The sequence below is a fragment of the Dicentrarchus labrax genome, unplaced genomic scaffold (genome assembly GCF_905237075.1).
Source record: "Dicentrarchus labrax unplaced genomic scaffold, dlabrax2021, whole genome shotgun sequence".
Taxonomy (NCBI): domain Eukaryota; kingdom Metazoa; phylum Chordata; class Actinopteri; family Moronidae; genus Dicentrarchus; species Dicentrarchus labrax.
In genome coordinates this window covers 9,547,981-9,563,989 of record NW_026136711.1, presented here as the reverse complement: position 1 = coordinate 9,563,989, position 16,009 = coordinate 9,547,981, and the positions used below count along the sequence as shown (strand labels likewise).

Genomic DNA, 16,009 nt, shown 5'->3' with positions numbered 1-16,009 from the left:
CTGTCATCACACACGAACATGATAGAAATGAGACAATGGGCTCCTAGTTACACACATCTAAAAGGCCCCCCAATAAGCCTACATAGGAGTAAGACACCCAGAGTGAAAGAATCTTTGTGATTGTTTTGAGTCTTTGTGTCCTTATAGTCAGTGTGGATCTCTTTGTGGTGTTTTTCTTTCTTTTTGTGGTGTTCTTTGTCGTTTTGGGGTCATTTTCTTCCATCCTTGTAGTCATTGTGCATGTCTTTGTGGTATTTTTTCTCTATGTAGTCATTTTTCTTCTCTTTGTACTTCGTAGCTCGATTGACATTCTAACAAGAAATGTCTAATAGTCACTTAGAAGTGTGGCTCTAGCCCAGGGGCCCCTGACCCCGTTCAGTAATTGATCCATTGAGCCATAGTCATCTTGTAACCTGCACTCTGATCACATGACCAGACTGTCAACACTATCACAGTCACATACCTCTGCCCTCTGCTGCAGCTCCTCAGTGGGAGACTCTGTTTCCCTGATAACCACTGCTTTTGTCACCAGCATGTCGGGGTGCTGCTGTTTGGCCTCTTGGATCGCCATAGCGAGGGCCTGGGGATATAAAGCATCATGGGTCATAAACCTTACATATAAGCTTCCTGTGCCTTATGACTTATTGAGCATACAGTGCCAGTTGTTCCAGTCGTTTTGTAAAACTTACCTGATGCTGGTCCACATCATCGTCTCCTGTGATTATAATCCTTTTCTCAATCCTGGTCTCTGAGTAGCCCCCTTTCACAGTCTGCAGAACGCATACAAAAATACAATGAATTAATCATTTGCTCATTCCCAGCAATCAAGAATTCCACTCTACGGATGACAAACATGGTAATCAAAGGTACCATTGTTTTTATTGTATTTGTATCTCCATCTGTATTGCAAAAAACTCATCACTGTGGTGTTTCTGTATTGATTCTTTGTCTTCAGACGCACCAAGTTTATCTTTGTGCACCAGATAATTTTCTCAGTTAAGACAGTTATTGTAAGAACAAACATAAAATCTTTAATGAAGTGGAAACGGATTGAATCTGTTGTTTTACAGTGTCTAACTTGTAACAGAAAAACAGAGGTGTTGTACTTGTGTCTGGAAAAAAACACAAGATGTTATTAGAATGAATATAGATATATTGTAGTTTATTAAATTGTAACATTACACTGTGTGGCAACTGACTCTTAAACGTTTTTTCCTTCAATAGTCAATAAGTCAATAAAAAATCTAATTATCTACATCTATTAATTTTTATTTGACCAGCTACTCCAACACGTCGACAAGGAGGGATGAGACATATTTAGGAGTGTGCCATAAGACACTGACTCCAAGCTCCAGTCATTAAACTGTAGCCATGGGAACAGATAAGGTGTTACCTTGGTAACTTGAGTTGTGGTTGCTGAGGTGACGCTCTCAGCGGTGATGGTCAGTGGGGACACAACAGACTCCCTCTCCTGGGTGACAGCTTTTACCTAAAGCACATTCATTAGAGGAGAGTCATACACATGGAGGGATACACAGACACACACACACACACACACACACACACACACACACACACACACACACACACACACACACCGATTTGTGATAGTTTGACAACACTGCATTTTGTGTTGTTATAATAATGTGTGTGTGTGTGTGTGTGTGTGTGTGTGTGTGTGTGTGTGTGTGTGTGTGTGTGTGTGTAAGCACAGCCCTTGAATCCGAGTGAATGTGAAACTAGTAGAGAATGTTATCAGGGTCTTTGTCTGCCTGATAATCTGGACAACAAGCACACTCTACCATCTGCTTGAAATGGCACAAGCACATAGTCATGGCTGACTCACACTAATGCTACAGCTTTTATGAACTAATCACTTTTGTAAAACAATCTGCACTTTTCTAAAGCATGAAAATAATCACACTACTATGTGCTGCTTTTTTGAAGACACAGCCAAGACTGGCCCTTTAATAGATGTTATTTTAGAAAATTTTAGATAAGTAATGTCTGAGTTTGCCCTTGGATTTGTATTACATTGTAGTGACAGGCCGAGATAGTGGAGAGAGCCTTCTGACACTTCATCGATGTGATGTGTGTCAGACACTTCCTCACTTCCTATACCCAGAGAATGAGTCAAACGTCAGAGAGACAGAAGCATCTCTCCGTTTAAGAGCAACTCCAGTGATTCTGTATTGCACTTCCATAAAGTTTCCCCCAACTTTATGAAAGTGCAATACTGAATCACAAGAAACGTATATAAATATCCTGACTTTTAGCCCCTATTGTGAGTCAAAGGCAACTACATTTCCCATAATTTGGCTTTTGTTCTGCCTTTCTGACATGTATTTAAAGGCGCCCTGTGGAGTTACAGTCAGTGTTACTCACTAATACACATTATGTGTGTCATTGAGCTGTAACACATGTTGTATGCATTTCATCCTCATTAAACATCAGCAAAGCCCATTTATTAAATCCTCCATTGTTTCTGACTAGCTAGAGGGGTCTTAAGGTCCACAGGGAACCTTTAACACACCACACCTTCAGTTTGTAAAGCAGGCTTTTCTGTTAATTGGAATTTTACCCATTGACAGGAAAATAAAAATAGAACGTATTATTCCAATCACTGGTAGCAGCACCTGCTTATCTAAATTTTCACTCCCACATTCCCTGTTTCATAAAACTAAATCATTACCATGACATCAAATGCCAGTATTGTGGCACACATCTGACTCACACACACGGATCACAATGCAGAAATGTTCTTCTCTAACCCTTTTTCATTTTTATACTGAATGACGTAAAGGTCGAGGCTACTAAAGTGGACAGCAACGGCACAATGGCTGGAGTTTCTACACTGCCACCATAAACACATACACACACACACACACACACACACACACACGCTGTCACACTGGTGTAATTCTTCTGTAAATATACTTACCGGGGAGCCGTTTTCTTTCAGGGCAGCAGGAGCCTCCCGCGGGCTGACGACTCCATAGTTCTGAAGTAGAGAGAAACAATGTGATTTACAGTAATGAGACTTTTGGGCACGGTTTATTAACCTCCTAATATGAAGTAAGTCCAGTTGCATCAAATAAATACAATAAGTGAGCATACAAAGAAGCATTACTTCAATCAGCATATTCGTCATAATCAGTTTTAGCAGCTAGTATGTACAAAAATATGAACATACTTTATTAATATACTATTTTATACTAACTGGAAAGGATACAATATGTGCGATGATGGACCAATCAACTGCGATTTAGGAAAGCAATTTCACTTCATGAAGAGACATCAAAATGTTTTTCAGAATACTTTGTTTAACCAAGATTTTCCCCTCCACATATCATTTATTTAAAAAAATGTCCAAGATTTATGAGGAGCTCCTCCATTCCCTTTGCTCCTTTATTGAGTATGCACTGTCTGCTTTGATTGTGCTTTATTTTGTAACTTTTCTAGTAACTTTCCTAGTTTGAACAGTTAAGTATGTAGTGAACACCAGCTTAGAATCACTATCTAGTATGGAAACCTTTCTCATGTTGCTGTAATTAATAACCTTAATAAAATGTTGTTACAATTCCTGCACCCTGGTACAGACCTATTTCACCGAAGACATTTTGGCATTTCACTGCGGGGAGAAGCACAGGTGTAATTGATAACATAAATAAGGGTCCTGGTATTGTTCGTGCTGGCTCACTGCCATGGCTCACTGTGACACTTAATGGAACTGAGCCGTCGTTAACAAAATTAGTTTCACCTGTGCTTTTCAAGTCAAAAATATCTGCCGTGACAAAGGTCTATTGTTACTGCTGGCTCATTGACGGGGCTCACCGGAGCCGCTGTTAATGTCATTAGTTACACCTGTGTCTGCTGTGAAACGGGTCTATGAGCCACAGGCAGGAAAAAACAAACATATCTCTTGGTGAGGTGTTTACTTCATGTCTTTCAGTACTTTTGTGATTACGCCACTGAAATACATACAATAAAAAACAAAGAGAAAATAAAATATCTGTGACGTGCTAAAGCATGGAGTCATAAAGTCAGCAACAAGGCTGATCAGTTTCCAAACATAACCAGAAGCTACAAGGGACGCTGTAGCAGAATTCCTGAGTGTATTGAACTGAGTGCGCTAGAGTGTGTTTTATTGCTTGTGAAAATGATTTTATAAGTGGGAGATAATTTGTCCTGCAAAGGCTACACAGTCTCACTTTAAAGGATCTATTTGAGTGCTTCTAATGTGTGGTATTTGGCCTATTACATCCAAATGTACTCCACTGTTCTAATTTCATTGTTATTTTATCAAATCAGTTGAAGTGCCATACAATCATGAGACTATAAAAAGACAGACATAAGACATAATGTCTATAGCTTTATGTAAGTGTAGTCCGTTATATTGACATCTTCTTTCATATCCACGACTGACAATCAAACCAATAGCATGTGTACAGTTAATGAACTGATTATGAAGGAAGCTGAACAAATTCCCTTTACTACTCTGGCGGCAATGCTACCCAGACTCAAAGCCTGTCACTGACATGCAGACAGCTGGCAGCGGCTGTTGTTGAGAAAGTCAACACACGTGACATGACTCCCTCTGCTGGCTGAACAACATTGGTGCTGGAGATCTTTGTCTGCCCATCGATGACGTCGTCATCCATTGGCTGCAGACACGCACGCGCACACACACACACACACACACACACACACACACACACACACACACACACACACATACACATACATACACACACACACACACACACACACACGCACGCACGCACGCACGCACGCACGCACGCACACACACACACACACACACACACACACACACACACACACACACTCACACACACACTGCTGTGTCTTACTCTGACATCTTAGAAAATTTGCCTCAACAGTGATCTGGCACTTCAAAGGCACCCTCTCTACATCATTGCCTGAGTTCATCCACGCCATTAGCTGAATGGCTAAAGAGCCCAGCAATGATTACATTTTAATAAGGCACCTGTGGGACCGCCAGCCAGCACTCAAATCTTTGCCTGCGGAGATGAATGGGATTCGCACCTGCTTTCATCATCCTCATTAATACACTGTCAATACTTTAATCACTCCATAATGATGCTATTATGTAATCCCTGTCAGGGGAATATGGCCTTCACGTCACCGCAGCCCAAAGAAAATGCTTCCATCTCCAAATAGAGAAATATTAAATTCTTCATTGCAAGTCTATTTGTTGGATGATTGATTGATTGATCCTCTGATGATATTTGCCTCACACTTTCTAGCAATACTGTAGCTTAAAATGGATCAACATTCATGTATAAAATATGATATATGAAATAGAGAAAAAGAACCAGAGCAAAAGAGAAATTACATATATGATCAATCCAAACAAATAAAACATATACATTTAAAAATTTGAAATACACTTATTCTTGCGAAAGAGTTCGACCAGTAGTCGAACTCTTGAATGTGTTTACCTTCGGTGAGACATTCATGATGTTGGGGTGGATCTCTGATCCATTCGTATGTGTCTCCATCTTGCTGTCGGACCTCTTCAGCATATGGGCCACGCTCACAGCACTGGGGTCTTTCTTTGCCACAGGAGGCTGTATGAAACACAAACAGTACAGTTTAGCAACATCAAGCAATTTCTTCACAGCAAGACCTCTGAAGACTTTAGAATAACGAAGCATTGCTTTCGAGCAGCAAATATTTCAAACAAAAGCATTCGAGCACTTCTAACTTAAAAGGAACAAAAAATATAATAAATAGATGTTACTGAATTGTTGGGCTTGATGACAGCATGCAAATGATGATGCAGCAGCAGGGGAATTCAAAGAAACACTGACGCAACTGACAAAAATAAAACGGTTGAAACATTTATGAGACAATACATCAAAGAGAATAAAACATGGAGAGTTTTGAACAAAATTAAACATGAAGATAATATAACAAAAGTCAAACAATGGCAAATGGTCCAAAAAAAAAGTCCAAGTCCAGCCAGGCAGGGTGAATCCAGCGGGTAATGATGATGAAGGACGAAGACATTCATCTGTCTACCTCATGATGTGTTCCCTCCTCAGGAAGCTTCTCCTCCATGGGAGACTTGTCCCGGGAGCCCATTAGACGGGCTGAGTAGAACCTGGAGGTCTCCTCAAAGTCCTCCCGGCCAACTTCGGGCTGTCTCTCCCTCTCTCCCAGCTCCGACATGCCCTTAGAGAAGTCATCCACGCTGGAGTGGAGGTCCATGATGACGGTGAAGTCGACCTCAGCCTCCAGGCTGGACGTGGAGCTCACCGTCATGCTGGAGCACTTGCGCTCGATGCCCAGGTGGGTTTCCCTCATGCAGGCCACCGTGTCCCGCTCCTGCTCCTCCTCTGAGGTTATGATCGGTGGGGGCCTCCTGTCCCCGAGCTCCTTCTGGGGCGGGTACAGACATAGGATCACCACTCTAAGGTTACATAACTGCAGGCGGGTGGATGATGAGGATGGCATGGAATGGGATGGAAGTATCGTTCTGATTTTTGAGGGTGACGTATTTGATAGGATTCACGGAGGATCCAAATTCAAAAACATTATACATGCAATGTACAACCTACTCCATATACATTAGAAAATCATAGGGCATGCAATCATCAGAAATGAAATGTTGAATGTGGTTCCAACAGTGGCTCCAAAACTAGGGGTTGGGACACCCTAAGGGCCACAAGATAACTAAGAGAAAGTAAAGGAAATGTTTTACTGCATGCAGATTATGTTTTTTTCTTTTTTCTTTTTTGTTTGAATGTCAATTTTACCATCAAAAAATGCTAAAAAAATAAATTGAAATAAATTATGCCATAGAAATGTATGATTTCTGTGAAAGCAACAAAGATAAATACCTAGCCAAACTGTAGTAAATGCACTCTGGCTTGCTAACCATACATAGCCATGGATTTAGCTCAAACTAAATCACCTAATTCATTTTTCCATAGCTAAAAAAACGTACATCGTATTGAACTGCGATATTCTGAATTCACTTGATGATTCCACATAACTAAATGAGGTAGCAGCTAAATACAATGATGATTAAAAAGCCCTGCTAACCCTAAACTCATGCTAATGCTAACTAGCTTAGCAGGTCTCTGGTGCTGCCATCTCAGCTGTTGACGAGTGGAATTCATTCATTTTACATATTTATAGTAGACGGACAGCTAGACGACTAGCAAAATAGAGACACATTTAATAACTATTTATGTAAACGATCAGAATAAAGTTCATTTCCTTCAGTTAAATGAATTAGAAGAACACGTTGTTGGTCGATAATGCAATTTCTTTAAGGATTTTATCCAATAGTGCAGTATTTACATCTTTAGGTATCAAGTAGGTTCTATGATAATGTTTTTTTTGGACAGAATAATCGATCTAAAACGGCATGAAACGAAGGCATTACAACCTTTCTATCTGTTACACAGTTCCCCAATCTGAAAATGTAAATCTTCTGGGTCACTACTCTGCCTTTGGAGGAAACAAGTGTGTAAAGGCTTTTGAATAAAACAAGAGAACAAAACAAAATTTTGGCTGAATTGACATGCAAGCTGTGACAAGGGGTCAGAAGCGAAATAGCTCTGTTGTAAGGTGTCACAAGCTGAAAGGTTGGGAGCTACTGAATTACAATGAAGCTCCTGAGGCAGCCAATTTAAAGTGATGCCACTTACATTAATTACAAGTACACAAGGTAATTAGATCACAGTAAAAACGACATTATGCGCAAGGGCTTCTGTTAACAACACACAGATGAAATTCAAACTCTGATCATGGTGATGGATGAGTAGCCAGTGAAAAGTAACACACTTCATCAGAGAAACCGGTGCAGTCAGTTAGGAGGCATGCAGTTTAAGGGTTGCAAAGAGGAAAAGAGATGATGGGTGGAACATATGAAGGTGGGTTTAAATACAAATTAATAACCTTGAAATCAGCAAACGGCTCTTCATAAATGGCAGGAGTAGAGACAGGCTCCTGCAGGGGGAAGCAGAGGGAAGAGCACAGAGAGCATGTGGAGGTTAGCACAAGCTGAAGTGGCCAGTGGACTGACACTACACAAACAGAAATCCTACCAGCAGAGCTTGACTGGAGCCTGAAAATATGAGCTCAGTGTGTTCTGAGCGCAAAATATGAGCTCAGTGTGTTCTGAGCGCAAAATATTTCACTCCAAACCTAAACTGGGATCCTGATCTACTGCTCAGTAGTAATACTCCAAATCTGAATGTAGCCAACCAGCTAATAATTAGGTTTTTTTAATGACTCAAACCCAAGTTTAGGTGAGAAATTCAGCCAGACCCAATCTAAGCCCACTGGGTCTGCTAAGATCCAGTCAGGTCCAAATGGATTCAGGCACAAATTTCAAGCCCTACTCTACAGTGACATAGCATACAGCAATACAGTTTAGAGGACAGAAAAGAGGTGAGCTTACTGCAACAAAAGCAACATCTATGGCCGGGTTTATTTGTTAGAATTAGCAGAGGCAGGGCAAGAGAATCATGCAGTTTGTATAATGAGCAGGTTTTCAGCATAGCAGCAGCCACTCATTGACCATCTGAGAAAGTGATGCAACACTACGCATCGTGAATTTCAATGAGTATTCAAATATTGTCAAATAATATTGTTAAATGTCCAATAAAAGGTGCCGGGGTGCATTTCAAAGCCTGTCAAAATGTGAGTGGGTCCGCATGTTTGGAGGAGCACCTAATATTTCCCACACTCTCCCCGAGTTTAATCTGATCTTGATACTATTGTCACTCGCCACTGAGAGCTACGCAACACCTCTTCTCATGCCTATTTAATCCAATATATGCAAGAGCTCGACTCAGATGAAAAGGTGGGAAATGATGAAAGCTGTCATGTCTATTCACTTCAAATTCCTTTCATTCCAGTGCCAAACGCGTGCAAGCTCCTAATGATACCAACAGTGAAATGAAAGCAGCAAATCTGACTGTGTCAGGCACTGAGCTGTGGTGTCTGGCTGCTCACTGCCTGCTGGGGTTTCACAGTTGGAGGAACCAGTGTGTTTATAACACTGCTTAGCTTTCAATCCAGGTAGGGTACAGGAAAATTATCTGATTCATGATTTATTATCACCAATCTGAAGTAGCATTTTGTAATTCTATAGATGCAAATCAATTTGGTGGTGCAGTTTCTCAATCGTTTATGCACAAACCAATTCTGTACTCCATTTATCTCCAGTTTTGGGAGATAATAGCTGTGTCTAACAAAGTAATTAATGGCAGTACTTTTCACCCTTTCTTCCTCAAATGAGTGATTTAATTTGTAATATTGGTACGCAATAAATCATTTGTTTTGTATTTCCAGTCTGAAAATGGCACAGAGATGTGCAAAAATCATCAGCGCGATGATAATATGTAAGCCTTTCTTTCCCTGCCACCCTCTGACAGAGAGCAACGTGATCCGGAAAGAAATTTGAGTCTCACAAGTTAAAGAAGGCGAAGACAAACCGACAACCAAAACATGAGATATTGATTTTTGTCTCTTTTAAACTTTCACAGCCAGTGGTGAGCTGTACAGATTTGCCAGACAGTGTGGTGCATGTAGAGGGCAATGGGAGGGGATAAATTGGGTTGCCATATGGGAAAATGTCCAAACTTTTTGATTGGTTTTTGCCACAAGACTGAGCAAATATACCGCTCCGCCTGCTCTTCATACAGGAACGAACAGGTAAGATGGATGAGTGTTTCAAGTCACTGAAAACGTAGAAAAAAAGAAAAATGGCGTGCGAGTCTGTCTGAAGCTCATGCGATGCTTTATTTCCAATGACTGAATAGCAGATGCCAAGCAGAGTTACCGAGTGTCTCTTCTTGGCTGCGTCCAGGCTCGGCTCCCTGCCGGCATTTCGGCTGTTCCGTAGTATTAGTCCAGACTCCCTGGCCTTCTGTGTTTTCACTGGCGGGGCTGGGGGAACCATTTTGGGAAGTGCTGAAATCTTCGAGCTGAACAACTGACTCTCTGTAGGTCCTCTATTGGACTGATAGCTATCATCAGGATGTTCTGTTTTACCGATACCCTCCAGATCTGCTGTGAATGCTGGAAGGTGGGTGGAGACATCCGTCCAGTTGAAGTCCGAGGGTCCCTCTGGAGAGCCGACCGACCAGCGGTACTCTCTTCTCATGGCCCGTGTGGGCTCGTCCTGTCCTGTCCTGTCCCTTTCATCCTTACACGCTATGCTCTTTGATCGCTCTGGCTTGAGAGGAACGATCCTGGTGATTTCCGACTGGTAGCTGCTGCCTGACAGTCGGTGGAGAGACGTCCTCTGACCTCTGTCTCCAATGAAACCCTCAATATCCTCTCCCCCAGAACTACTGATCTTCCTCTCATGTGTCCTGACCTGTCGCAGTTTCACCTCAGCTAGCTCTTTGTTGTCAATAAGGCCCTTCCCTCGCACCTTCATCACACACTCCCCTTTAACACCTGCTAATGAACTATCATGTTCTACCTTTCCGGGTCCGTTCACTGAGCCTAAGTCGATATCAGCTGGCCAAACCTGACTCACTTTCCTCTTTACCTGCTCTGCTCCTTCATTGGAGACCTCCCTGCTTTCTCCTATTGATATATCCTCTTGTTTGTTGTCTGTATAGACCCTGACAGACTGATCTTTTCCTGATCCCTGATCATCTTTCATCATCACCAACCAGGATGACTCACAGTCATTTCCTGTTTTAGAGGTATTTTCTGGACTGTTGTCTGAATCTGAGCCCTCATTTTCTTCTCCAGTAGAATCACTGTCTCCTTTCCTGTAGATGAGCTCTGCAGGCATTCCCAGGTTTAAGCTCTGGGGTCTCCTCTTTTTTCTCGGTTTAGAAGCTGTGCGTTCCTTTATCTGGCACGAGCCCAGGGCCACATCATTGTTTGCCTGAGGGTCTGAGGCTTCAGATGGTTTACTTTGAGATTTGTCTTGAAGCAAGTCCGCATTCTCCGATAACTGAATCACAAAACGACTTTTGTTCGCTGGTCGAGGCTCAGAGCATACATCTGCCTCTCTGGACGATTTTGTTGATCGAAATTCATCAATATGGCTTTTCATTTCTTTCCTGTCATACCCTGTTACCTCTTTATGTATCATCTTGGCAATGTCTATCTCTTTGTCCAGCTCCTTTTTCTCCCATGAGGAATCAGATGACAGAGATTTGTTCTTTTCTTCTGCCTTCCAGTCATGGTCCTGTTGATAAGTTTCTTGTTTTTCAATCAATACCCACTCCTCAGAGCCCTACATGTTGGTATAGATTAAACACAGTTAGACATGCCAAGCACAGCTACTGCAAATAATAAAATCATTTGAATCACAGAAAAGGAAACAAAATGTACAACTGGTACATAGTGAAGTTTTGGAAAACATGCATTTAGAGATTCATTGTACAATATATGATAGTATGTTCTTAAATAGATAGACGTGTGAGTGATAATAATGCACGGGAGGCAGTGTATTTCACCAAACCACAAATGCTATAAATAGTAAACTGCATTATGAAAGAGGAAGAGTGAGAGATCAACCTCAGGTGAAGTCACCAGAGTCTTCTGGACGAAACCCTCAACAGACAGGCTGTTAACAGGGTCCTTTCCCACTGCTCGGCCCACCAACTGGCCGACACGAGGCAGAGGAGAGAGTTTAAAAGAGAAGGAAGAACAGCCATTAGAGCTCAGACTCCAAACGAGGGAGTAAATAAGTGAGATGCACAATAAACCATTTCATGCAAAATGGAGAAAGAGAAAATTGGAAAAGCAGAAAGGATAAGTGCAACCAGGACTTAACTGAAGTTATTCTGTAGAAACTTTTTAATGAACTTCAAACTAAAAACATGCAATCCTGTGTACCTGACAGCCACCAAATCCACATAACCAAATCAGCAGACATTTGCATTGCAAATATTTCTTTCTGTGACTACATCAAAGAGTTGAGTTCAACTGAATCTCTTGGAAACAGTGAAGAGCACAGAGACTTTCCCAGCCTTCGATTGTCAGTCAAACAGAATAATTCCCCCACCACCACCCCTCCACCATTTTACCTGGAATGAAACACACAGCAGATTACATTTTCTGCAGCAGACAAGGTTTGACATTCTATGGGCATAATCTGATCATCCCAGACAGCAGATGAGAGATTGTCTAAAGACAACTTAGGCACCGGCAAAGACAGAACCCATCCTATCTGAAGACTACAATCTCAGTGCTCCATCTTCAAAAGCCTAATTACCAAACTGTGATCAAAGCTTGAGAGCTTTCGTGATCCGGCATAAAGAAAAGTGTGCCACTGTTAGGCAATCAAGGAAAAAAAAGAAGATAACCGATAATTATTTCTCAAGTGCCTCACATTGAGTAAATCTCAAAAAACATCTTGAAACTAATCAAGATGCCACCCTCTGTGCTACTTGTCAGTCATCTTCAAGTACCTCTGAGATATTGTCAGGAATTATTCTGGTACACCAGAGAGAGGCAGGATGCACTTCATCATACACGTCTTAAAATAAACTGCACATTGTTATGTTTGTTCCCATGAGCAAGTAGTGTCTTTGCACAGGAGATGTTTGAACTGCCTGTAGGAGAGATATTAAACAACAATCACTACATTCACTAACCATCATGTTTCATACTGGTAAAGTATGTCTTCAGGCATAAATTATTCAAAGAGAGTACACAGAAAAGGGTCTCCACATGGCAGAAATATGGCCTGTTTTGATCGAGTCAAGCAGCAAAAAAAGGAATTCAACATGACAGTGGCCAGATGGGAATATCAATGCCCTTTAATGGAATGTCAAGCATCAGAGGTTGCTGGATTTGAGATATTGACCACAGTGACCATACAGCCCACAGATCCCAGCCCCCCTCCCACTGGCCTATGCCCCTACTCACAGCCTTCTTCTCTGGTGTGCCTGTCGGGGAGGAGGCTGACAGACGCTTCTCGCGGTTCATCAGCTTGCTGTTGGGCTCCCTCAGGGTTCTCTTCAGCTCGTTGATGCTGGCCTGGTGCTTCAGCAAGAAGTCCTGAGACTTATCCAGAAACTGAATGAGAATGAGGAGAAAAAAACAAAAGAAGAGAGAGACAGGGAAGAGACGAGAAAAGGGAATGCATTAGTAGGACGTCGGCATGTTTTTTCAGCAGCAGCACTCACATCAACACATCTGATATGCACGACTGAACGGGATGTGAGATAATACTGCATACACGCAGGAGAAGATGGGATGTGGAGTGCTTGCATTTATGTTAACCAGAGAATATGCTAGTCTTGTACTACTCTGTGCTGTAGGACATGGAGAGAAATGACACTTAAGATGCTATTGAAGCTCACATGAAACCAAAAAGATTATAGTTACAACTGAAGACACAAATGAACACGACAATCAAAACATTCAATGTGAAATACATAAATGAAGAAATAAAAATGGTGTGAAGTAACTTTGTACATGTACTAAACCTCTGAATTTTAGTACACTTTTGAATATTGCCATTTTTGGAATACTGATACATTTCTACAGAGCCCCTAAAGGGACATGGGAGAAAAAGAAAAGAAATGAAACGTTTCTCGTGCTCACGAGATACTATCTGGTGCTCACGAGAAAGGTATCTCGTGCTCACATACTATCTCGTGCTCACGAGAAAGCCTGAGAATATTCTCAGCATTATGGTATATTGCAGAGCTAACGTTACGTTCTCTGTCGCTGAGAGCTTGATTGACAGCCTGGTGGTAACAACTGCGCATGAGTGTGTGTTGTGGCAAATCAACACATGGCTAGTTTTAATATTAAAATTAGCCATGTGTTGACACGAAAATGTAACCAATGAAATTACTTATTTTGACACACATTTTTAGCCAATAAGTATTAAACTAACGAGGTAATGTGTCAAAAGGCGGACCTTTTTAGTTATTTTCTCAAAAAGAGGACAAATGAGTGTCCATCTTAAGGCTGCACCTGCATCTCTTGAGCACAAGAAAGTATCTTGTGAGCACGAGAAACGTTTCATTTTTTCCATGTCCCTTTAGGGGCTCCGTACATGTCAGATTGAAATGCATGTAATTTTCACTTCACTACATTAATCTTATCACAACATGTTAAAGGATAGGCTATAAGATGTTCAAGTTCATCTTCAAGTAATAGTCAGGTGCCCATATATCTATTAAAACAGTTTTGTTTACTGTAATCATCCCTCAAGTTCATGTTCTTCTTCTTCTGTGTAGAAATGTGTTCCAAAATGTATCTGAACCAACAACTGTTTAAACAAGACTTTAGCAGCCTGAGCTATTCAAATCAAGTTGGTACCAACACTACCATCTTTTTAGAGCAAAATTCCCTATTTGTGTTACTATCCGTCCACTGCAGCTCAACAAGGAAGCACAGTGCGTGGAAACAGAAAGAGGGAATCTTTTACTAAAGAGTGTCTAGAAAATACCCACTGGACTTCTTTAATTCAGACTGCTGAGCCTCAAATTACCTTAAATTAACTTAACTTAATTAACTTATTAAGAATGTACTTCTGCATAAAACTAGAGTTGTGGATTTTGTGTCCCCTATTACTTCCACTGGAAGCAAATTAAAAAGGGATCTCGTCACAGCCATTATAAAGAGGAGGAATGATTACAGCAAGAAACATTTTTTCAGTGTTCATGTGTGCAGCTGATTATTGTTTTAAGACAGACATGAATGTTAAAGATTAAAAGAGTAGTTTCCAACCTTTTGGTTCGTGATGCCTTCCAATAAAAGCTTTAAGTTGGAGCACATTGTATTGTTTTAGATGTGTATGAGTCGTTAGCAGTTCCAGCAAACATTTGGAGACTTTTCTGAGATGGTTTAATTTAAATAAAGAGGCCCGGGGGATTAGAATATGCAGCGTTTCATAAGAAAGCAAAGATTAGAGTCCAAAAATTAATACTTTATTGTATACTTATATAATACTTAGTTTGTCTACAACCCCTCGGATTGATCCTGTGACCCACTGGAGGGGGTCTACCCCCAGGTTGGGAACCACTGGACTACCTAACTGCATTCAAACTGTACTGGCCCCACCTTTACCAGCTACAACACTAAAATGTAACACTAACGATATCATAATGTCATATTAAATAATGTAAAGTGTCTTAGGGGAGTAACAATGCAGTCAGCAGCAGTTCATTGCACTTTTTTAATTGCATTTTCATTTTATCCATAAAATATGCATTATTGATTTTTATGGTAATTTTCTATTAACTATTTTTATAATCTTATTTTACAGGCAGATTCATATTTACAAAACACCTAAGAGAAGATTAAATCAAAATGTCACATTAAAATAAAGTGCAAATGCCTGAACTCTGGACTACCATTTTCTATTATCCATTTTTTGTAGGAGGTATGATGAATACTGATGTTCAGCTGCATTTGACAACTTCAATTGGTACTTCAGAGGCTGCATGGATGCTAATACATTCAATTGAAAGAGCCAACCAGAGGCTACTTTTAGTATTTTGGTGTTTCAAGTATATTTAGCTAATAATACCTGTACTTTTAAAGTAGTGGGGATTTATTTTTTTTTTTTTTAGTTTGACTTTAACTTGTAATGGAGTATTTTTAGATTGTTGTACACTTTTACTTAAGTAAAGGATCTGAGTACTTCTCCCACCACCGTGCATGCACTGATGCTTTACAGGCACTTAACGAGAGAGAAGGGCTCATTTCTATCTTTAACACTCAAGACTTTCAAAGCTACAACCTGAAAGTATCCTGTGCTCACTCCTGCCAGATGTTTCAAACCTCTATGACATTCCAAAAGAAAAATTCCAAATAGCACTCGATCCAAGACGGCGGCTGCAGGCAAATCTCAATCTGCAAAAAAACCCCAAAGACTAGAGGCGCTGAGGAACAGCGGCACACACGACATAAAGCACAAGGGCTGAAGACAGTAACCTGTACCTCCTGTTGGTGCCGAGGCGTGGCCTCCTGGTCCAACTGAGAGAGCTGAGTTGGGGCAGGAGAATGGGCGAGC

At 41.0% G+C, this 16,009-nt stretch overlaps 1 protein-coding gene across 13 annotated transcripts in view; it reads right to left on the bottom strand.

The window, feature by feature from the left end:
• LOC127372612 (band 4.1-like protein 1) overlaps positions 1-16,009 on the bottom strand; it is an 80,745-nt gene that overhangs the window by 3,718 nt on the left and 61,018 nt on the right. For 4 of the 13 annotated variants that reach the window (XM_051416524.1, XM_051416521.1, XM_051416523.1 and 1 more), the window contains exons 14-24: positions 15,937-15,981; positions 12,904-13,053; positions 11,548-11,634; positions 9,845-11,263; positions 7,954-8,004; positions 6,067-6,426; positions 5,484-5,612; positions 2,942-3,001; positions 1,394-1,489; positions 690-770; positions 464-580 (exon numbers count right to left, since the gene is read on the bottom strand). In XM_051416524.1, coding sequence (XP_051272484.1) covers positions 464-580; positions 690-770; positions 1,394-1,489; positions 2,942-3,001; positions 5,484-5,612; positions 6,067-6,426; positions 7,954-8,004; positions 9,845-11,263; positions 11,548-11,634; positions 12,904-13,053; positions 15,937-15,981 — 2,595 coding nt within the window. The remainder of the gene's footprint in view (positions 1-463; positions 581-689; positions 771-1,393; positions 1,490-2,941; positions 3,002-5,483; positions 5,613-6,066; positions 6,427-7,953; positions 8,005-9,844; positions 11,264-11,547; positions 11,635-12,903; positions 13,054-15,936; positions 15,982-16,009) is intronic. The other 9 variants (XM_051416525.1, XM_051416527.1, XM_051416529.1 and 6 more) reach the window with 8 other exon arrangements.